This window comes from Schistocerca cancellata, chromosome 3, assembly GCF_023864275.1.
Source record: "Schistocerca cancellata isolate TAMUIC-IGC-003103 chromosome 3, iqSchCanc2.1, whole genome shotgun sequence".
In the NCBI taxonomy this organism is placed as follows: Eukaryota; Metazoa; Arthropoda; class Insecta; order Orthoptera; family Acrididae; genus Schistocerca; species Schistocerca cancellata.
Window position 1 is genome coordinate 768692947 of NC_064628.1, and position 25063 is coordinate 768718009.

The following is a 25063-nucleotide window of genomic DNA, read 5'->3' on the forward strand; positions in this document are numbered from 1 at the left end:
AGTGTGATGCAATTTTTTATTTATTCTACCGTTCCCACTGTTTATGTTTATTCTGTAAAACTACAAATGCACTACCTGATTCGTCACGAGTGGAGTCTGTTCTGTTACATTTGTCCGGCATAACACCACACCTATCTATACAAATGTACTCTGTAGGTTTGCCACTTTTAACTAACGAAGTGAAAGCAGACTGCCAAAAGAACATTGCTACAAACTCCGAAATGCCCTTTTGCATGTCAGGAAAATATTCTCCCATATAACAATTTAACGCGTGAACAGTAAAAAAAAAAAACAAAAATCACAAGTGATGACTTGAACGCGGGACCTCAGGTTCGACGAACTTATGCTCTATCAACTCTCCCACGCAATGTCTACCAATAGCTGCTGACAAATATGGTTTTCCTGTGCTCCGTAGTTCTGCTGTTACTTTTACTTACAGTTGAGGCATTTTCTACTGGAAGACAGCACATAACAGGAACTAAATCGTTGTTTTGGTTGATACCCTGTCGAATACAACATTTTGTACCGATCTGAGTGTTTGACATCAGGAGATCTGGATGTCAGAGACTCTTAAGCAATCATCCTTCTCGCTCTCCATATGTGAATGGAACGGGAAAAATCCCGACGAACCGGTACAGCGGCAAGTTTCCTTTCCCGTTCCCTTTCCCATGAAACTCAGACTGGTCTGCAGCGTAAGATGTAGATGTGATGTTAGACAAGTCGTCAGAGATTTTTCACAGGCATAAAACTTAACTCAGAATGGAGCAACAGAACATGTGGGGTCCCACAAGTATCGGTTGGGGACTGTCTACTGTCCTGAACTAAGAAAGGGCGACCGTGGTTCGACAACCGTATTAGGAAGCTGCTACGAAAGCAAATAGGGCTTCACTGAAAATTTAAACGTTGCCAAAGCTTCACAAACAAGCAATAACTAAATAGGATTAAAGACGACAAATATACATGTAATGAAAATGAAGCAAGATTAAACGGGTTGTGATAAAACTTCATCCATTTTACAGTGCGCAGTTTGAAATGGCACACTTCACGAAAAAAGATTTCTGTTACTTGCCTTTTATGTTAAGTATTGCACTTAAAGGTTTTCGCAACGCATTACCGTCTGATTTTCGAGCAAACGCAATTGTGAATCACTTTATAGCAGCTCAGAGACTCGGAAATTACCAATTTCCGTTCGTTAAACGTCTTCTTCCGGAGAAATGTCTACAAGCTAACGTAGTCATTTCCTACAGCTGACACCCACAGCCGACCTAACATCTCTGCAAAGCTAGCCTCTAAATGCGCCTAGATTACCAAGTGAGAAATCCTACGAGCGCCGAGACAGCTGCATCAACACTGAAGTCAGATGTTCAGTTGTCCACAAAGTTTCCAGATCCACTGCTGAAACCACTCTTTGAGACACTGACAGTAACGGAAGATACAACGGACGTGGTACGCTCCACAGACATAACCCCTGAATTCTGACACACTTTATTTACAGAAGAATAAAAAGACTGGTTGAAGTCTACCTCGGGGAAGTTTCGGTTTCGGAGAAATGTATGAATGCGCGAAGCAATACTGATCCTACGACTTGAATTAGAAGAAGGGTTGATCATAGGTAAACCTACGTTTATAGCATATGCATATTCAGAGAAAGCTTTTCACAATGCTGACTAGATCATACTCTTTGAAATTCTGAAGGTAGCAGATTATCTACAGCTTGTACAGAAACCAGACTGCAATTGCAAGAGTCCAAGGATATAAAAGGGAAGCAGTACTTGAGAAAGGAGTGAGACAGGGTTGTAGCTCATCCCTTATATTTTCCAGTTTGTACACTGACAAATGAATAAGAGAAACCAAGAATAAATTTTGAAAGGGAATTAAAGTCCACAGAGAAGAAATAAGAAACTTTTTTGTTTGCCGAGGACATTGTAATTCTGTGATACGGCAAAAGTCTCGGAAGAACAGATGAAGCAAAGGATGGGGTTTCGAAAAGAGGCTATCAAACGAACATCTTCAAAATTGAAACAAGGTTACTGGAATGAAATTAAATAAAATCGGGCTATGCTGAGGTTCAAAATGGTTCAAATGGCTCTGAGCACTATGAGACTTAACATCTTATGTCATCAGTCCCCTAGAACTTAGAACTACTTAAACCTAACTAACCTAAGGACATCACACACATCCATGCCCGAGGCAGGATTCGAACCTGCGACCGTAACAGTCCCGCGGTTCCGGACTGAAGCGCCTAGAACCTCACGGCCACCGCGGCCGGCGTTATGCTGAGGAAATTAGACTAGGAAATAGAAACTAAAAGTAGTAGATGTTTTGTGCTGTTTGGGCACAAGTAATCAACGAGGGATATAACTTAAAGTGTCAGGAAGTGAAACAGGTAAAGAAAAATTTCCAAACAAAAGGACACACAATATTTTAAAATGTGATGTTACAGAAGAAAGCTGTAGATGAGATGGGTTGAAAGGTAACCTGTAAAGGAGGTATCGAATCGAAAAGGGGGGGGGGGAGAAGTTACTTACTGGTGTAACTTGATCAAAATAAAGGATTGGTTGATGTAACACATCCTGGAGAAACAAGAAACAATACAGGAAAGTCGTGGGGAGGGTGGTGAATATTGCAGAGAGAGACCAAGGCTAGATCACTATAAGGAAACTCAAATGAATGTAGCTTGGAGCAGTTATTGGGAGATGATGAGGCTTGCACATGATAGAGTAGCACAGAGAGCTCGCACCAAACCAATCTTCGGACTGAAGACCATAACAACGACATAACTGCAAGTTTATTCCATGGAGAGGAGAATACTCTTTATGCAGCAGAACTTATCTGTGCACCGCTTTTACAGACAGCTGATTTTGTTCTCTGGGTTAATTTTTTTGGAGGCAAGAAACTTTTTTCTTGAAATAAGAGGTGAGAAAGAATGACTATGATTCAACACTATGTCGGCGACTAGGTCATTAGAACAAGCGACGGTAAGTCATCGGGTAAAGCAGAAGTGATATCCGGCGTTCCCCAAGGAAGTACACTGGCCCTCTGCTGTTAGGAACCAGTCTGAGCAGGCACTTAAACTGTTCGTAGATGCTGCTATCATTTACCTTCTAGTAAAGTCACCAGACGAAGAAAAGCAAATGCAAAATAATTTAGACAAAATATCTGTATGGTGGAAAAGTCGCAATAGACCATAAATAATGAAAAGTGTGAAACCATCCAAATGAGTATTAAAAGGAATCCGTTAAATTTCCGTTAGACGACAAATCACCCACATCTAAAGGCTGTCAGTTCCACTAAATACCAAGAGACAACAATTACGAACAACTTAGATTGTAACGACTACACAGATAATGTTATGGGAAAGGCAAATCGAAGACTGTATTTTATTGGCAGAACAGAAGATGCTACAAATCCTCTAAGAGACTAGCTAGATAATGTTTTTCGTCCTCTGTTAGAATACTGCTGTGCGATATAGGATCCTTACCAGATAGGATTGACGGAGGACATCGGAAAGGTTAAAAGAAGAGCAGCTTGTTCTGTATTATCGCGAAATAGATGATAGAGTGTCACGGTTATTATACGCAGGATCTTGTGGTAGTTATTAAAACAAAGGCGTTTTTCGTTGCGGTGAGATATCTTCACGAAACTCCTATCTCCTTTGTCCTCCGAATGCGTTGACGCCCACCTACATGGGGAGAAATGATCATCGTAATTAAAATGAGAGAAATCAGAGCTCACAAGGAACGATTTTAGTGCTAGTTTTTCCCGTGCGCTATTGGGCAATGTAAACGTAGAAAAATCGTAAGAAAATGGTTCGGAGAACCCTCTGCCAGACACTCAAGTGTGAATTACAGAGAATTCACGTAGATGCAGATGAAGAGACGGAGCTCAAGCTTGGGAAGAGAAATTGCGGCCGCTGACTTTTCAAAGAAACAATGCTGGGGTCAGCATGAATTAATGTAGGCCAAGCATGGGGAACTCAAATCTGGATGGGCGGATGGCGAATTGATCCCTGCTTCCGCCGAATGCGAGTTCCGTACCTGCATCACAGCCACATCTCATATGGCAGTCTTTCTGGTAGACTTCACGCTGAGTAAAGCAGAGGGCAAGAACACAATACCAAACTCCGTAAGTGAAGTCATGATTCATGCTGATGCTGTATCACTCGATATGAAGGTAGCCAATTTGGAAGCACTGGAAGGTGGGTTCGTTCCCAGCGTTTGGGCTGTCAGGGTAAGGGGGCGGGGGATGGGAAGGAATTCGTGTGTTATCTAATTGCCAAACCGTACGGTAGCTTTGGTTTAAAACCCACATCTCCCTGCAGAGTCTCATGAATTGAGGCTCGATGATGCTCATTTCGATGGACATATTTTATTCTGTAGTCTCTCTCTTACCGAGCAATGTAGCGCAGTGGTTAGCTCATTGGACTCGCATTCAGGAGGACTACGGTTCAAACTCTGGTCCGGCCATTCTGATTTAGGTTTCCAGTGATTTCCTGAATCGCATAAGGCAAATGCGGGGATGGGTCCTCCGAAAGGATACGGCCGCTTTCCTTCTCCGTCCTTCGGTAATCCGAGTTTGTGCTCCGTCTCTAATGAAGTCGTCGTTCATGGGACGTTGAAACTAATCTCCCCTCCAGCCTCTCTCTTGCTTTATACAGCCATTATATTCGCACATATTGTGCACAGATTTAATTGATTTGTTACAGGTGTTTGATATGACCTGACAAACTACAATCGTCCATCCATAACTTGTTTCTCTGATTGCTCTTACTGAAGGCTCAACAAAATACAACACACGAAATATTAGTTCACTCCATTACATGGATGAACGAAAAGGCTTTCTTAACTTGATACAACGCTTACCACAACGGTACTCGATAATTTACAATTGTCACTATTAAACAATCACTTGATGCATACATTTACAATTCTTCTCTTGAAGTACAATGTTTAACATTTACGAAAGAACATTTCCGTCTGCGACTAGAATAACTCGTTAATTCTACTCAATGATGTTGCTGCTTCAGCTGAGGACACGAACTGAGGCAGAGCTCGGCTCTGTATGGACCTCCGTGTGAGGGCGACTGCGGTGCTGAGACACGGAGGTCCATACAGACCTCTTGCATTCGGCGTCGTGGACTTAAACGAAACATTGATAATGTCTGTGGTACAGACGTGCGCTCCAACTTCGGTGTTGCACCGCGATCTCTGGGAGATACCTGGATGCTCAGTATCTTTGCCAGCGACATCGAGATGGGTTCAGATGATATGGCGTGGACGGCGCAACGCAATAGTGCAGAACGCTGCCACGGAGGGTGCACTCGAAGTGTGGAATGGGCAGAACCATTGACCCAGGTGTTTGACCAAGCGAAGTGGCGCAGTGGTTAGCACACTGGATTCACGTTCGGGAGGATGACGGTTCAGATCCGCGTCCGGCAATCCTGATTAAGGTTTTCCGTGAATTCCCTAATTAGCTTCAAGCAAATGCCGGGATGATTCCTTTGAAAGGGTACGGCCGACTTCCTCCCCCTTTCTTCCCTAATCCGATGGGACCGATGACCTCGTTATTTAGTTCAAATGGTTCAAATGGCTCTGAGCACTATGTGACCTAACTTCTGAGGTCATCAGTCGCCTAGAACTTAGAACTAATTAAACCTAACTAACCTAAGGACATCACACACATCCATGCCCGAGGCAGATTCGAACCTGCGACCGTAGCGGTCGCTCGGTTCCAGACTGTAGCGCCTAGAACCGCACGGCCACTCCGGCCGGCCGTTATTTAGTCCCTTCCCCCAAATCAACCAGGTGTTTGCTTGCTGTTAGCAACAGGCCTCTCCGGTCAGTTCTTACGTTGACGTCAGCGTACTAGGACCTGGCTCTCGCATGGTTCCATGCTCTTGGTTCCACCTGTTGAGTTGTCCAGTCGTTCGCATTCGACGCAGCTCGTCTCTATGCGGTGTACTGACTTCCTGCTTCCACATATATTGACTCGAACGGGGAGTTTTGTTCCCTCTTCTCGAGTTAGCTCCCTGGCTTCGCAGTTGAGCCATCGTCGCCCGATTTATATTTATGGTTATAGTGACGGTTCTCGGCGTTGTCACGCCCTGTGCGGATACAAAACTATGGCACGTATTTACACACGACTTGTTACTCTTGACGGTCTATGGCGAAAATGCATTTGAAGACGCACAGTAATGTCTGTGAATCTGTGTTGGTAACTCAGCAGTCATAAAGCTTTGCAACAAAAGTTGTCTTCAAAGTTCATGCTATAGCGCCTCTGTGGCAACACCTGCAATTTCGAAATATATAGATGGTCGAAGATCATGTCACCTCCAGTGAAGCAGCAGTGTTTCCCGCCCCCACGGTTGGTTTGTTACATTGGACAAATGAAGACCTTACGTTATCGTAGTCCACTAACAGAGTTCTCCGATAACATCCTTAGGTGAGCAAATTTCGACTGTCGTTTGCGAAACAGCATTTCTTATCTCAGAATCATACATAGGTCTCTCTTCATCACCTTTGAAAATTTCTATCACCTTCGCGCACATACCTGATACTCGGGTAAAACAATCTTGACAGGACGTGCACTGAACACCTCACAGTACGAATCTAAGTGTTTTTAATTGTAAGTAGTACTGCTTAACAAATAGAGCTCATAACATTTAGTAGCGGATGGTACAGGCACGCAGAATGTTCTCTCTCTTAACTTGCGTGAATACTCCAAAAGACCATACTCGCTTATTATATGTGACAAGGTATTTTACAAATGTCCAATGCCTGTTAGTAGTCGCTGGAAACGAGGTGGAAGTAAAACAACATCAAAGTGTATTCTACTTGTGCCCAATGGGACTGAGTTTCAGAGACCTTGAGAGTCAACACAGGAGTAGGCTGCTTCGAGCAAGTTGCCTTACTCTTGAAAAAGAGAGACTTTGGGATATTAGGAGGAGACGGCCGCTGTGCCCGAGCGGTTCTAGGAACTTCAGTCCGGAACCGCGCTGCTGCTACGGTCGCAGGTTCGAATCCTGGCTCGGGCAGTAGTTCTAAGCTCTAGGGGACTGATGGCCTCAGATGGCTCAAATGGCTCTGAGCACTATGCGACTTAACTTCTAAGGTCATCAGTCGCCCAGAACTTAGAACTAATTAAACCTAACTAACCTAAGGACATCACACACATCCATGCCCGAGGCAGGACTCGAACCTGCGACCGTAGCGGTCGCTCGGTTCCAGACCGTAGCGCCTAGAACCGCACGGCCACACTGGCCGGCGATTACCTCAGATGTTATTTCGCATAGTGCTCAGAGTCATTTTTTGTTTCTCTTCAACCTCTAGGCTCTCTCTTTTTTAGGACTTATCCTGCACCTACCAGTTACAATGATTCACTATATCTCCTTCAATCACTCTGTTATTGACATCTTCGGATTTTAAACAAACGTTGTGCGCGTCAGATTTGAAACTGTCGGTCCACCGCTTTGTTGCTTTTCCATGTGATCGTATGACCACCTCTATGAAATCGGACAGTAGTTTTTCGAACGAGTCGTCCTGCCATCTTACCTAGAGGAGAGGAGCTAATTTCACTTTTTGCACAACCAGAGCGACCGAAATCTTCATCGAACATCCTTATGCCTTATTTGGGCACATCTAATTAGTTCGAGAGCCCATTGAAGCATCGTCATCTTTATAGTATGGGAAGTCTGCTAAAGCTTTTTCGTCACTTGACGGCATTGTTTTGACCATAAGTTGTTTCTGGGCCTAACATGGTCTCGTAAACTTTTGTCTTTAAATTTCAGGGTATCTTTTTACCGCAGAGGACTCAAGCTACTTGTCTTCCCTTGAACCAGGCTGCGTTTACCGTCGCCGGGATATCAAAAGTTGCACCGCAGTTTGAGATGACAGTGTGTTTTAGGTACTTAAATTGATTTCTTTCGATAATACCACAGGTTTGGGGACACATGCCAGGTATTCAGTCTTCTGGGTGTTGAGACGCATCCTATTTTCGGCCAGTCTTTTAGTCCAGTTTTTTACCTGACACTGAATTAATATGTGTTTCTTGCGCTAGGGTCACATCATCCACGTAAAGATATGTCCCGTGTCTGTACGCTAGCCTTTACAGTATCGATGCATAGCACGAATAACTGAGGTGACAGGACAGAGCCCTGACGAACAGTGGCAGTGATATTAAATGGTGGAGAATAACCATGTGGGATCCGACCACACAAGTGATATTGCGATTCCTCAATTGTGCTCAAATTACACAGGCATCTGGACCTTCACGTGAACGAAGGGCTCTCCAGTTTAGGTCGTGCTGGATGCTGTCGAATGTTTTTCTCTAGGTCCAGAAATGTCATGAGTACATTTTTTTTTCTTTCCGTATGCTTTTATCAACAGGCAAGGTTAGTTGCATTGATGGCGCTTCACTCTCCTGTACAGCACTCGCTCGGCTATTTTCAGTGTGAGCCGTGGCGGCTTTCTGGCAATGTATCGATATCACTATTCTTATGATCTTTGACTAACACGCTGCTGTTGGAGCGCAGCGCTCTCCGGTGTGGCGGCCCCGGGCGTGGTGGACAGCTTGGTGGACAGTATGAGCGGAGGAACGAAGTTGTGACGAGCTTTCCGTGGGGCTTCTTCGCCGAGATGTTAGCTGTTGACGGGCGTCAGACATTGGGGTCGTGTTATCCCGTGTAAGTTACTGAGAACCGGCGTGGCTTGTGCTGTGGCTTATCAGAAGGGCACCGAGTTGTCAGTGCAGTGTTCACCGTCATTTTGGTCTTCCTTCCTTCTGCTTGCTGGCTACGGACGCCCGTGTCTCCATGGTATTCGAAGGGCAATGTGATTCCAAGATCTGGTAGACATTTTAGACTGATTCATTGGCTGATATATAATTGGGTTTTTGTGTGAACCTTATGTATCCGTTGTGCTTGTGAGCCTTTAGCCAGTGCAAAGCTCTGTGTTCCAGAAGAAAGCTTATTTGGAAGGTTGGCGATGTACATTACTGACGTAACCTGTTCTTGTCCTTCTCCCATTAATTCTTCTGATTTTTAAAGTAAATGATTGGTCATGCAGTTTTCAATTGGAGGCGCAGTGAACTATTTTGTATTACCAGTGACTACGAATGTTTAATTGATCATGTCAGGGTGAGTCGGTTTTGGTATTTTACTGGCATTTTATAATTTTCTTTTGTTTTTCTGGTTTCCTCGAAGCTATTGCTAAAGACCTACGCTGTCTACGAAATTATATAGTGCATCTGTTCTACTTAAATTGGCTTGATAAATTTTACTCTGTTCCAGGGCGTGTTTGTTCTCTCTGAACCTCTATGGGCTAATGTGTGAGCCTTGAATGTCATGCGAGTTTCGTGGCTGATTTAATGGTTTGCTAACAAGAAAATAATCTGATATTACTCTTCTATTGCTGAGATTATTATTTTTTAAATATTTGTATCTGGTTTCTTAAAACTTTTGCTTATCATGGTTTTTGGTAGGAGCTCATATTAATTAATTCTACCCTAAGAGTAATTTATTTGCAGGGAAGTGACGTTAATAATCTTCTGTACTCCATTGCTGGTACGTGTTACCCAGGACCGGACCCCACTTACTCAAGCCTCGTCGGCTTGCTTAGCCGGCTGTTTACGTCATTGGGGGTGCATACACTTGGCAACACTCACCGCTGTCTGTCTTTCGAGCTGTTTCATCCAACCGCAGCCGCACTACTTGATTTTCCAGTTAGAGTTAAGTTTATACTTGGAATAATTCTGAATTTGTGTCCGTTAGCTTGTGGCCTTCACCTTAAGTAAATTTTGACGTGCGTTGGCAATCTTAATTATTCTTCTGTCATTGGAAAATGTGTTAAATCTTCAACTGATGTGTGTTTCAGGGCTCAAAATTATCTTGGCTAGATTCTGTTGTTAAATTGTTTTTCTCTTAAAACAAGTATTATTTTAGTTTTTTTTCGGTCAAGTTTAAATCTTGTTTTTTTCTCACCATTTGGTAATTAAGGGTCTTCTGGTGAGTTCTGGTAGTGTCGTCTAGATTTATGTCTGCGTTTATTACGACTTTACCTTTGTTTCATTCTGTGTCTTATATAGGGGGTGTCTCGCCTTAAAGAATGTTACGAGTAAGTCATCTTGGTTTAAAGTTAACTTTAAATGTTTTGTAAACAATTTGAACTGACAATCAATTTTAGATGAGTCTCATTGCTTGGGTTTTTAAATAATTAAAGAAGTCTTAATCGGCTACTATGTGAGTGAAACTTCGTAAAATAAATTTTTGTTGTACCAGTGAATGAGGTGTGTAAAATCCCCACTGGTCCAGGCCTTCCCAGTTTTCCCACTTGGCTGAATTAAGAGGCCGTCATTAGCACATTTCAGAGTGTATGATAGAGAAATCGAAGAAGTCTATGTCTACGGAAATTAAACACGGAATGTGTTTGCTGCAGTCTTCATTTTATGATTAGTACACAACCAAAGGTCAACCTTACCAGTTCGTTGCATGTAATTAGATAGCCTTAATCAACAGACGTATTCCGATGTCCCACCTCACTTAGTCACAATAGCAGCATTTTCTCATCTTCAAAAGTAAACAGCTGCGCTCTCTAAATTCTCGCATTATACCTCATGAAACTAGTGATTTTGGATGCTATTCTCACTGCGTATTCTTCAGTACATTTCCACCGGTGCACTTATGAATTTTTTATCGACGTTAAATAGTTTCCTGTGTTCATCCACGCTTCAGTTAAATGCAGAGAGAAACCAGGTTACATTAAACAGTACACCAGCTCCCAGATTACACAGCCGTTTAATGAATGTAAACATTACACGACGATACGGATTCGAAGGTGTAAAGCAACGAGAAAGGTCAATGTATGTTTGCAGCTGAAGGCTGGACACTGGCAGATAATGAGGAACAGACAACTCTCGCGCTATGACGCACAGCCGTGATGTGAATGCAGAAGTGAGACGAGAGATGGAGGATAGCTTTCTAAGCAAGGTATTTGGAGTTAGCTCTCATAATTAGGTGACACAGAACAACTATTCCTAACAGTTAAATAAATGCAATTTGAGAATACTAGAATACTGAAGATGAAATGTCATACGTGTAAGTATGGTCAACCGTTTAAATGACGTCATTATCTGCTTCTGATTGCAACACCTTACTGCAAGGTGCTGTCGATCGATTTCGACGAGCATGTCATTTTCAAGCAGGCTACAACGTACCAACGCAACGGAGTGAGGACAAGAAAGATAATTATATGAAACCATTTTTCATACAATGCTGTTTTATTTAAAAACATATCTTTGTTTCATGACTGGCACATTTCCATTCCTTTGTAATTTTGAAATGAACCCTCTTCCACAGGAGTGTTGCATCAGTCAGGTAGTTCTGACGGATCGTTAACACTATTTGTCAGATATAAAAAAACATATCGTTTTATCCACATATACCTGTGTTTCAGAATGTAACAAAATCTTAGCTACAACATAATGCTGTTAAATGACGCAGTGACAGTTGTGTGATGTAAAACTGAAAATTAAAAAAAAAAGATGAAGTTGAAATGGACAATAACATAATGTAAGAAACATTTTGTTGAATGAAACAGCCTTGCAGAAAAAAAAGATTTCATTTCAGAAATGTTTCGTGACTGCGGACCCTAGCATAAAGAGAAATGGAGAAACAGGGCGTCCATAACTGCAGAGTGGAATGAGCAAAAGTTGACTGTCCATATCGTGGGCTTCGTGACATCTTGTAATGTATTAATAAATTGTGTACAATGCTCTCATATAGCTTTGCCAGCCGCCAAGAGAGTGCTGCTGTCAGCTGGGGCTACTTTACTTCCTCCTATTACTTCCGTAACAGACAGAAAAGAAGACGCATCATAGAAATTCAAACAGTTCCGATCCTGCAATCAGACAGTTGAGTTCAGTGCCTGCAGCTAGCTCATTACAGTTCCTGCAGTACCGCGTGTATCGTTCTTAATACTACATTCCGACTTAGCACCTGCAAATTACAGGCAATAGGATACTCAAACGAGTGTCTGCGTAATTATTCAGTTATAGTGACATCATAGACTGCCAAGAGACAGCAGAGCTATCTAGATTTCATTGTACACTATTAGCCATTAAAATTGCTACACCAAGAAGAAATGCAGATGATCAACGGGTATTCATTGGACAAATATATTATACTAGAACTGACATGTGATTACATTTCCACGCAATTTGGGTGCATAGATCCTGAGAAATCAGTACCCAGAACAACCACCTCTGGCCGTAATAACGGCCTTGATACGCCTGGCCATTGAATCAAGCTTGGATGGAGTGTACAGGTACAGCTGCCCATGCAGCTTCAACACGATACCACAGTTCATCAAGAGTCGTGACTGGCGTATTGTGACGAGCCAGTTGCTCGGCCACCATTGACCAGACGTTTTCAATTGGTGAGGAATCTGAAGAACGTGCTGGCCAGGGCAGCAGTTGAACATTTTCTGTATCCAGAAAGGCCCGTACAGGACCTGCAACATGCGGTCATGCATTATCCTGCTGAAATGTAGGGTTTCGCAGGGGTCGAATGAAGCGTAGAGCCACGGGTCGTAACACATCGATGCGACCATCATGATGCTGTAAACAGATCTGGATTCATCCGAAAAAATGACGATTTGCCATTCGTGCACCCAGGTTCGTCGTTGAGTACACCATCGCAGGCGCTCCTGTCTGTGATGCAGCGTCAAGGGTAAGCGCAGCCTTGGTCTCCGTGCTGATAGTCCATGCTGCTGCAAACGTCGTCGAACTGTTTGTGCAGATGTTTAATGTCTTGCAAACGTCTCCATGTGTTGACTCAGGGATCGAGACGTAGCTGCACGATCCGTTACAGCCATGCGGATAAGATGCCTTTCATCTCAACTGCTAGTGATACGAGGTCGTTGGGATCCAGCACGGCGTTCCGTATTACCCTCCTGAACCTAATTACATATTCCATATTCTGCTAACAGTCATTGGATTTCGACCAACGCGAGCAGCAATGTCGCGATACGATAAACCGCAATCGTGGTAGGCTACGATCAGATCTTTATCAAAGTCGGAAACGTGATGGTGCCCATTTCTCCTCCTTACACGAGGCATCACAACAACGTTTCACGAGTCAACGCCGGTCAACTGCTGTTTGTGTATGAGAAATCGGTTGGAAACCTTCCTCATCGCAGCACTTTGTAGGCGTCGCCACCGGCGCCAACCTTGTGTGAATGCTCTGACAAGCTAATCATTTGCATATCACAGCATCTTCTTCCTGTCGGTTAAATTTCGCGTCTGTAGCACGTCATCTTCGTGGTGTAGCAATTTTAATGGACATGTGGTGTATTAGGCATAAGACACCAAGTATCACACATTGAACTGTTACCAAAAGATAAGTTTAGTAAAGTACTCTTAATAAATGTTACTGGTTATTTCTTATCGTGTTGCCACATTTCTATTCTAGTGTCGCCCCATCAAGCAAGTGTTTAATTAATTTTATTATCGTGCAAACTGCCATCCATTTTCATGAACTATACCAAGAAACAGCTTTTCTGCCACTGTGGATGTCTGTGCTGATTTAATACTAACATTCAGTTACAACTGTAACAGTTATCAGAGACATACAACCATTCTAAAGCTGCCCATTTCGACTGTTGGTTATATGACTGCAAAGTGGAAATGCGAAGGAACTACCACAGCTAAAGCTAGATCAGGCAAATCTCATGTACTGACTGAGCATTGTGGAGTGTATCAGCCGAAAGAATTACTCGTTAGTTCCGAAGTGCCATCTGCCCAGTTGGCACAATAACTGTAGGTGGTTAACGAGGATGGGATACAATTTTGGATCAGCTCCTCATAAGCCACACATTTCTATACTCAGTGCTAAGCGACGCTTTAGATGATGTGAAGGACGACGTCACTGCACAGTAGATGACTGGAAAATAATGACTGGACTGATAAAATAACGCTGTGCTCCGTGGCAATCCGATAGAAGCACGCGGATTTGGCGAATGCCGTATCATGTGTAGAGCAACAGTGAAGTACGGAGGAAATTGTGGGACGGTATGGGCTTGTTTTTCGAGTTTATGTTGTGGTCCCCTTATAACACTCAGGAAAACTTTTAATGTGTTATGATATGAACACTTTCTACAGCACTGTGCACTGTGTACTGTAGAAGAGTACTTCGAAGACGATGACTGTTTATGTCGACACGACAATGCACTTTATCAGAGAGCAGCATATGTGAAGTAATGGGTTGTGGATAACAATATTCCTGAAATGGATATTCCTGCCCCGAGTCCCGATCTGATCCCAATGGAACACTTTTGGGATGAGTTAGAACATCGACTTCACCGCAGATCACAGCGTCTGCAATGACAATCTTCTCTGGAGGAGCAATGGACTGTCATTCCGCTAGAGGCATTCAGATACCTCATTGAAAGTGTCTCCAGAAGAGTTCAAACAGTCATAAAAACGAAGGGTGAACACATCCCGCTCTAATGTCCTCTAATAGGCATCTGGATACTTTTGATAGGACAGTGTAAGCCATACAGTATATAGTAAAAGCTGCACAGCCCAGGGCCTGCTGTTGAAAGTTTGACTTGGTTTTCCTTGGTTATGATGCTCCTTGTTTATGATGCAGGTACCAGAAGTGGAAATCTCCTCCCAAATATTCTCAGTTGTGATTCACTTTGTCTCATTCCCAGCTTACTGGAACATTTGGTCACAACGAACGAACTTCTGTGAGTACGCACTGCTATTATGAGAAGTGACTGAAACGAAAAAAAAGTAGGAACAGTCGTGTGTTGCCTGCCGTACATATAATAGTGACATAAATAATACGTTAAAGTCTTTCTTGAAGATAACATTATAGCTGAAACGGGCAGACAGGCAGAAGAAGACAATAAATTATTTTAAACAATTTATAAAGGCTGTGAAGACAGGCCAAACATATTGTCAACGAACGTTAGAAAGTATTGGAAGGAGTGAATATCCTTTTGTAGTCGACAATGTTATGATGTGGTGTTGTTACTCGCGCGTGCGCGAGAGAGAGAGAGAGAGAGAGAGAGAGAGAGAGAGAGAGAGAGAGAGTGTGTGTGTGTGTGTGTGCGTTTTTTAAGACCTTCTAATGTGTTTTTACGCCCTTCTAATGCTTCCGTAAATACTCTCAGTTGCCATAAAAAGTAACAACAAGTAGATTGATGAGCCATCACGTCATGGAGCTCATCCATCTTGAGTCCTGCCTGCAGGAGCCACCGTCTCGTTAATTAACTGATTCTTGAGTCAAAGCCACTGGAGGAGAAATATCATTACTGCATTTCTCTAGCGCTTTAAATTTAATCTAAAACGGAACATAGTTGTATGGAGTATGTAAAAGGAGGCAGTTTTTTCCAGAATATGAAACTGATACTCCATTTTAACGCGCAGCGTAAATTGAAAAGTACAGTTGTCGTTGATATGCGACCATTTTGTGCTTTAAGCTAGTTCAGTTTACATCTGCATGAATACTCCGGAATTCACACTTAGGTATTTGGCAGAGGGTTCATCGAAGCACTTTCAGACTATGTCTCGACCGTTCCACTCACAAACAGAACGTTGGAAAAACGAGCTCTCATTTCTCTTACTTTATAATGATGGTCATTTCTGTCCAGATAGGTCGGAGCCAATAAAACATTTTCGCATTCGGAGGAGAAAGTTGTTGACTGGAATTTTGTGAAAAGATCTCGCTGCAACGGAAAACGCCACCCCAACTCGTGTATCACATTCGTGACTGTCGCTCCCCTATTTCACAATAGTCCAAATAAACTGCCCTTCTGTGAAATTTTTCAATGTCATTTGTCAGTTCCCATCTGGCAAAGGATCCCATACCGCCCAGCAATATTCCAGAACAGGACGGGCAAGCGTAGTGTCGGCAATCTGTTTAGTGAACTTGTTGTATCTTCTACGCGTTCTACCAATAAATCGCCTACAACAAATTGTATATGCTGGTTCCAATTTAAGTTGTTCGTAACTGTAATCCCTAAGTATTTAGTTGAATCGGCAGCCATCAACTTCATGTGATTTACAGTGCAACCGAAATTTAAGGGATTCTTTTTGGCACTCAAGTAGAGGACCTCACGATTTTTATTGTTTAGCGTCAGTTATCACTTTTCGAACCATACAGATATCTTGTCTAAAATATTTTGCAATTCGCTTTAATCTTCTACCTCTCTGTAAGATAAATGACAGAATCAGCTACAAAGGATGGGTTCAAATGGCTCTAAGCACTATGGGAGTTAACATCTGTGGTCATCAGTCCCCTAGACTTAGAACTACTTAAACCTAAATAATCTAAGGACGTCACACACATCCTGAGGCAGGATTCGAACCTGCAACCGTAGCAGCAGCGCGTTTCCGAACTGAAGAGCTACAAAGGACCTAAGAGGGTTGTCCATACTGTCTCCTAAGCGGTGCCTATAGGGTTCACCTGAGGGTTCGAAAATTCCTTGGCGAAATGCCAGAAATCACTTCGACTTCACTCGATGACTTTCCACCAACTACTAGGAACTGTGATCTTCTGACAAGAAATTACGATTCCAGTGGCACAACTGAGATGCTACTCCATAGGAACCCAATCTGATTGGAAGCCGCTTATGACAAAGCTTTCTGGAAATCTAGAAATATGGAATCAACTTGGGACCCCCTGTCGATAGCCCTCATTACTTCGTGTGAACAAACGGCAGTTGTGCATCAAAAGCAAAATATTTTCTGAATCCATGCTGTGTGTCAAAGATTATTTTGCATTATTCTACTGGAATATGCTGGTCATGAAGGCTATGACAGTGGCGTCTGTGATTCCGGCATATTACTGGCGAGTATTCAGCCTTCCTTCAACAATTGTCAAACAAGTCCTGTTGTAATATGCAATAGCTCCACACATCATTATTCCGGAAGTCGTAGAGATACAAATACAGGTCCCTAGACTCTCTGCTTCCTGTGACCCTTCGCGATGTCACCTAGGAGCACGTTTAAGGTGGTCATGTAATTTTGGTTTTGGTGTGTTATCGATGTGCACGTCAGAGAGACTGAGAGCAAGTTGCATTAGTGTTAAACAATCTTTGGTCTTGTCGTGGCACAGTCTTTGCCTTTGCGCAGTGTGTTACGTTCTTAGCTGAAGTGTGGTAAGTGACGGACGTATTTAGTAGAGATGTGTGGACTTGCAATTGTAACTGTTACGTGAAGAAAGAGTGATTGTAAAGGTCAGCAAGAATCAATGTCCGCAGCTCGTGGTCGTGCGGTAGCGTTCTCGCTTCCCGCGCCCGGGTTCGATTCCCGGCGGGGTCAGGGATTTTCTCTGCCTCGTGATGACTGGGTGTTGTGTGATGTCCGTAGGTTAGTTAGGTTTAAGTAGCTCTAAGTTCTAGAGGACTTATGACCATAGATGTTAAGTCCCATAGTGCTCAGAACCATTTGAACCAAGAATCAATAAGATGAATATATTAAAAAGAGAAGAGATTATATATTTTTAATAATGTCGCTATTTTTCAAGGGAGGAAGTTTAGGTAAGAGTGCCGCACTGTTCATGCAATTCGTTGGAATAATTATTGTCAACTAACTAACGAGCTCAGAGCTGAGAGAAAGAACACGCCTTTTTCCTGCGTCATGCATTAACAAATTAACTGATTAATCTGTTCGATTTTTATTGAAATTCTTTGTTAACGTTGCATCCTCTTTAAATCATCGTTCAATTTGTTAAGCACAGTATTGTTCAGACCTATGTTATATGTGCAGATCACGTGAAGTTTTACTCTGTCTTTTTGAATGTGTGCTTCGTTTTAAAAACGTTGTCTTGGAATATCATTTCATAGGAATAGCTACTTTCCCCATCCCGCTGCTTATCATTACGTATTACCACATTGTACCATGTGGCATGAAACAGTTTGGGTATAGTTTGGAAATTTTATGAAGGAATAGAAATCTAGCTCTGCCGCTGTCCGCTTACTGTTTGCTGTTGTGCTTTTGTGCTATCGAGAAATTTGCAGAAATGTTGCCAGGACATGAAGTAAGTGGAAATTTTGATTAGGGCCAGTTGCACTTTTAACATAGACATGTTGTATTCAGACCAGTTACAGTTCAGTTCAAATTAGGTTCTGTTTAGTCAAAGATTAGCATACGAGCTTAAGTTGGATAACAGTCGTGAGTGCATAGTTTCGTAAAACGTAGACTTTTGTAGAGTGCGAGGTAAAGTTGGGCTAAATTTTACACAGCAACGAATGCACTGGGGTGGTTACGACGTTAGCGGCGATCTGACTGTCCCATATAGAAGCGAGCCTCATCGTTGAACACCACAGAAACCCATTCGCTGTTCCAGTTCACTTTGGGTCTATACCATGCATATTTTGTTTATAGTATGCTGTCAGCGATAAATAACGCCTGGTAACTCGAGAATTCAACCAGCTTGCAGTAACGTGTTCTCGACAGTTAGTGATGACACTTTCATGTATCCTCTGCATAGATATTAAGTGTTGTCGTCATTCTGTTCGTCAGACACAGCCTACAGTCCTACGATCGTCTCATAGTTTAGCCTTTGTGGAAGCAGCGGTGCCTACTCCTCTTGCCACACTTGCGTGAGCGCATCTAGTCACTAGTGGCGCTACAGTCGTTGCAATACGGTGAACTGCATGTGCGGTGTGTCGATGTGATGCTCCTATGTTCCCCACGTAATGATTCGAACTTTCTCAAAGCTCTACATTGATAAGCTGCAATATTACGTACTCTGGCCAAGCTGCATTCCGATATCCACCAGACTGTAGTGGAGGAAAAGAATTAAAAAAAAATAGAAAATCATGATAGTCTCCAGTAGCCCCTGATGACGTTCCTGGAAGCGGTAATAATAGGCTTCAGATTTTAGAAGAATTTAACGTGTCAAGCTGATCGAGAACATGTTGCTCCGTGTGTAGGGGAGATTGTTGATAAAGACACAGAAAAATCTGGGAGAGTTTGTCGTCAACCATGTTGCTGAGACTGTAGTCATGTGCAGATAAGAATGAGGGTGCATAATGCGTTCTGTGCACAGAGGTTGGAGTCGGCAGTGTTTTGTATGTGTCTGTCTTACCCCACGTGCTCCATCCGTTGCCCGCCATGGTAACTGGCAACGCTGCGATGAGAGCCATGTAGGTCTCACGTTTCTGCTTATTGCTCTCCGTAGATAAGGTTGTATGCTCGGAAAACTATCATTGGCGCTTCTTACTGCAATACTTGCTGCGTTTGTTTCATGCCACACATACAGAACATTACAGTGGCTAAGTATCTTCACCACGCCTAAAATAATGCGAAAATCAACGTCTTTACTGTTTGCACACCCTGAAGCGCACGTTGTTGTCACAACTGGCACAGGGCCGCTATTGGCTGGAATGTTACGTGTAGAGTGTATCCAAAATACCTTGGCCTGTACTTGCACCATATGATGAAGTAGGGGACAAGGGGACGAAGATAGTGGGGGGGAGGGGGGGGGGGAGGGTAGGCCGGTTGCGCTGTGGGTGGCCATCAACTTGTAAGGGATGTACAGTTCAACTGCTGAAGGTCACTCACAAGCACAGCTTGTAAACTATATCTAGCGAGCCTGCAAATGAACGTGTTAACACGTTATACCAGTACGACCAATAATTAGGTAAGTAAACCCGTTACTATTAAAAACACAAAGGGTTACAATATTATGTTCAGATTGCAATAGAAGGAGAGATTTATTTCCGTTTATTTCTCTTGTATGCACGTTAAAAATAGCTTCTTTTGCCAAAACACAGCATATTTTTTACAATTTCACCTGATTAACATGGTTAATGTTGCTGCAAATTGTGACAGGAGCCTGCAGCAGTCTATTATTAAACAAATAATTGTGGACGATTCTGGTCAATAGGTCATGAAAAGCTCATGCTCGATATAAAATAAACATGTAATTTCTTCACTTATGTTGTTGCAAACGCATACTAATTCTTATATCATCAGCTGTCAATGGCCCTTAAAATAATTGATGATGAGGTCCCATACTCCGAGGACCGTAGGGAACGATGCGGGAGACCGCACCGCCGACTAGGCAAGGTCGTAGAGGAGGTGGTTTGCCATTGCCTTCCTCCGACCGTAATGCGGATGAATAATGATGAAGACAACAACAGCACCCAGTCATCTCGAGGCAGGGAAGATCCCTGACCCCGCTGGGAATCGAGCACAGGACCCCGGTCCGCGGGGAGCGAGAACGCTACCGCAAGACCACGAATTGCGGACTTAAAATAATTACGTTACTTAATTGAAAAATACGGTAGTTGCTTACATATTGTGATAGGTCAGAAAGTTTCACATGTTAACTACATGGTGAAATATTCACTGCTTTGTGTGCTACTATTTGCAGAAAACGCTTTTCTAAATCTCAAACTGCTTGTGAAATGTGAGCAATGTTATGAACTTTTCACTTTATCATTTGTGAGTGCGAGCAGAAGTGCATGCTCTACATATGATCAATGAGACTGGAGATAGATATAGATCTTGTCTCAAGGTTGAAAGAAATTGAATGCGTTAGCAATGATATATGACCTAACACGCACCAAACGCAAACCATATTGACCCCTATTTTCCATTGGAAACAATTGGAATTCCGTGCACTGGCTTAGTTACAGCCGAAAAATCACAATAACTATGACCATTAACGAAATAATAAGTAGTTCTTCATGAAGCTGACAAATGAGGCTACGAGATGCGAGAGATTTAAACTTTTTTTTTAATGAAAAGTTTCGTTTAAAATTGCTTGAGAAAGCTGGCGTACGCACGCCCCCATTCCCACAGTATAGTGAGCATCCACCGGCCGTTAAGGAGTGGACGAAGAATGTTCCGTTCATAGTGGATAACGTGCGCAACGCTGTGGGCGAGAGCAAACTAACGCGGCCACCCCTTCGGGGCAGACGCGTAGACTCGCCCTGCGCTGAGAACGAGAACGCGTTTCTGCGCAGGGGGCAGGTTACCTTGCTGGAGCTGGCTACACTGCCCCTGGCCATCGCGCGTCGCCTCTTACACGGGAAAGCTTCTTTTCACCCGAACGAGCGAAGGAAGTTACGTCAAAATGACGTAGCCCAGCGTTCGCGAAGTATGTCGATACGTCGATCGCCGAGTACAAATCGAGTTGACGTGAAAGTTTAGGCCAGCCACGGCTGTTCGGGTGCAGTCCCAAATGGAGTGTCCATGGAGGGGGACTGTGTGTTAACCACGCAATCGTTAGGGTGATGAACGCATTAACCTCTCGAACACATCTACTTCCCGGTCTTCAACACGGTCAGTAGACTTACTCGAAGAAGTGCCCGAAACAGGAGTTTGCGACATACCGCAGCAGCAGAACTCTACAGCACTGAGCCTGTAAACACACGATTCTCCCGCCACTTTTACGTCAACTCGATTTTCTCCCGCCACAACGTCAGCTCGATTTGTAGTCGCCGATCGATATACTTTGCGAACGCTGGGCTACGTCATCTCGACGTCACTTCCTTAGTTCGTTCGGGTGAAACGAAGCTTTCCCCTCTTACACGCACAGTGCTACAACGTGGGCCTACCTTGTCGCGGATCTCCTGGCGCATCTTCTCTCGCTCCTCCTCCATCTTGCGGTGCTTCTCCTTGCGGCGCTCTTCGGCCTCACGGATCGCCTCCTGACGTTCCCTCTCGGCCTCCTCCTCCTTCTCCTTGTCGTCGCCATCATCGTCTCCGCCCACCGCACCTGCAACAAGAAGCACGTCTTGTAACACCTCCTGCAGCCGCCAATAATTCGGCCCCACTTCTCCACAAATCAAATTGCACAAGTGCTTGAACACCCATACTTCATGTCAGAACTGCAGAATGCATTGCAGTAGCATCTCGTCAGTGCTAAAGGGGAAATTTATTTTCATTTGGTATCTTTTGGCCAGAATAACATAGCTGAACTAAAAGAGAGTTCTCAGTGAGAACACAGCTGACTGTCGGGAGTTGTAGGGGAGAGTGTTGTGCTTGGAGGATGGTGCACCTATGAACACATGATGCTCCCTGGTCGATGTTTCAAACGAGAGCCTGATTTTAAAATCACCTGAAGGAAAGTGCATTACAAACCGCCATAAGCACTGCTTGCTCAATGTACAGATTGAACAACATCTGTGCTATGATACGATACTGTCTCACTTTCTCAAATACGACTTCCTTTCATGTGGCTGGCCGATGTGACCGAGATGTTCTAGGCGCATCAGGCTTGATCCGCGCTGCTGCTGTTTTCGCAGGTTCGCATGCCTCGGGCATGGATGTGCGTGATGTCCTTAGGTTAGTTAGGTTTAAGTAGTTCTAAGTTCACGGGGCTGATGACCTCAGATGTTAAGTCCCATAGTGCTTCGAGCCATTTGAACCATTTGAACCTTCATGTGCTTCAACTCCTATGACTGCAGTCTCGTTTCTGTACCAATTATAAATAACCTTTCGCTCCCTGTAGTTTGTCCCTGGTGCAGTCAGAATTTAAAGGTGTGTAGTCCAGTCAACATTTCACACCCAGTGTAAATGCTGTGACAGATAAGATCGGGAACTCTGCGGGGCTGTACGCCGAAGACTGAGATGTACATACGAAACCCACGGCCCCAGAAAGTTCTAGAGAAATTATAGGAGACCTGCAGAGAATCAAGAGTTGGTACACGAACAAACCACTTTCAGTAACTCATCGGCTCCAGGTTCAAACTGTACCGAAGCGCCAAAGAAACTGCTATAGCCATTCGTATTCAAATACAGAGATGTGTAAACAGGAAGAATAAGGTGCTGCGGTCGGCAACGCCTATATAAGACACCAAGGGTTTGGCGCAGTTTTTTGTTCGATTACTGCTGCTACAATGGCAGATTATCAAGATTTAAGTGAGTTTGAACGTGGTGCTATAGTCGGCGCATGAGCGACAGGACATAGCATCTCCGAGGTAGCGATCAAGTGGGGATTTTCCCGTACGACCATTTCAAGAGTGTGCCGTGAATATCAGGAATCAGGTAAAATATTAAATCTCCGCCATCGCTGCGGTCGGAAAAAGATCGTGCGAGAACGGAACCAACGACGACTGAAGAGAATCGTTCAACGTGACAGAAGCGCAACCTCCGGAAACTGCTGCTCATTTCAATGCCGGGCCATCAACAAGTGTCAACGTGAGAATCATTAATGAAACATCATCGATATGGACTTTCGGAACCGAAGGCCCACCTGCGTACCTTAGATGACTGTGTAAGATCGTGCGAGGACGGAACCAACGACGACTGAAGAGTATCGTTCAACGTGACAGAAGCGCAACCTCCGGAAACTGCTGCTCATTTCAATGCCGGGCCATCAACAAGTGTCAGCGTGAGAATCATTCAATGAAACATCATCGATATGGACTTTCGGAACCGAAGGCCCACCTGCGTACCTTAGATGACTGTGTAAGATCGTGCGAGGACGGAACCAACGACGACTGAAGAGTATCGTTCATCGTGACAGAAGCGCAACCTCCGGAAACTGCTGCACATTTCAATGCCGGGCCATCAACAAGTGTCAACGTGAGAATCATTCAATGAAACATCATCGATATGGACTTTCGGAACCGAAGGCCCACCTGCGTACCTTAGATGACTGTGTAAGATCGTGCGAGAACGGAACCAACGACAACCGTAGAGAATCGTTCATCGTGACAGAAGCGCAACCTCCGGAAACTGCTGCACATTTCAATGCCGGGCCATCAACAAGTGTCAACGTGAGAATCATTCAATGAAACATCATCGATATGGACTTCGGAACCGAAGGCCCACCTGCGTACCTTAGATGACTGTGTAAGATCGTGCGAGAACGGAACCAACGACAACTGTAGAGAATCGTTCATCGTGACAGAAGCGCAACCTCCGGAAACTGCTGCTCATTTCAATGCCGGGCCGTCATCAAGTGTCAACGTGAGAATCATTCAATGAAACATCATCGATATGGACTTTCGGAACCGAAGGCCTATTCGTGTACCTTAAATGACTGCACGACACAAAGCTTCACGCCTCGCCTGGGCCTCTCAACATCATTGGACTGTTGATGACTGGGAACATGTTACCTGCTCGGACGAATTTCGTTCAAATTGTATCGAGCGGATGGTCGTGCACGGGTATGGAGACACCGTTATGAATCCCTGGACCTTGCATGTCAGCAGGGGACTGTTCAAGCTGGTGGAGGCTCTGCAATGGTGTGGGGCCTGTACAGTGGGAGTGATATGGGACCCCGGATACGACTCTGACAGATGATACGTACGTAAGCATTCTTTCTGCTCACCTGCATCTATTCATGTGCATTGTACATTCCGACGGACTTGGGCAATTCCAGCAGGACAATGCGACACCTCACAATTCCGGAATTGCTACAGAATGGCTCCAGGAACATTCTTTTGAGTTTAAGCACTTCCGCTGGCCACTAACCTCTCCAGACATGAACATTATTGTCTGAGATGCCTTTAAACGTGCTGCTCAGAAGGGATCTCCATCTCCTCGAATTCTTGAGGATTTATGGATAGCTCTGCAGGTTTCATGGTGCCAGTTCCCTCCAGTGCTACTTCAGACATTAGTCGAGTGCATGCCACGTCGTGTTGCGGCACTTCTGCGTGCTCGCAGGCAGGTTTACCAGTTTCGTGGCTCTTCAATGTACGTTTGGAAGCTAAAAGTCTGCACCCACCTCCCTCCCCTTAATGCAGTCGCTTTTACAGAGGATGGTAATGGACTGACTCCGTCCAATAAGAGCACTAGAAGGAATTTAAGGCATTTCAGTTCACCCTTTAATTGAAACTTACTTTACTTAACGTCCGATTAAAGACTCATATCGAGTGATTCATTGGTTCGGAATCACTGAGAGCATCGTAAACAACATTAAATAAGGAAGGTTTGATCAAACAATGTGCACTCAGGTTTTCACGCAGATAATGTCAATAACCTTTCATTTGTGCTTCTAATTTTTATTTCTGTCTGGAAAGTAGTATCCTGGCTGTCAGAATCATATTCCATCGTCATTAAGATGATTTAATCACCTGGTCAGCCGCGAGGAGTGCCC

At 43.9% G+C, this 25063-nt stretch overlaps 1 protein-coding gene across 4 annotated transcripts in view; it reads right to left on the reverse strand.

Annotated features, from left to right (window-relative positions):
- LOC126175808 (complexin) overlaps positions 1–25063 on the reverse strand; it is a 747913-nt gene that overhangs the window by 131482 nt on the left and 591368 nt on the right. For all 4 annotated transcript variants that reach the window (XM_049922797.1, XM_049922796.1, XM_049922795.1 and 1 more), the window contains exon 2: positions 21573–21733. In XM_049922797.1, the coding sequence (XP_049778754.1) occupies positions 21573–21733 (161 nt within the window). The remainder of the gene's footprint in view (positions 1–21572; positions 21734–25063) is intronic.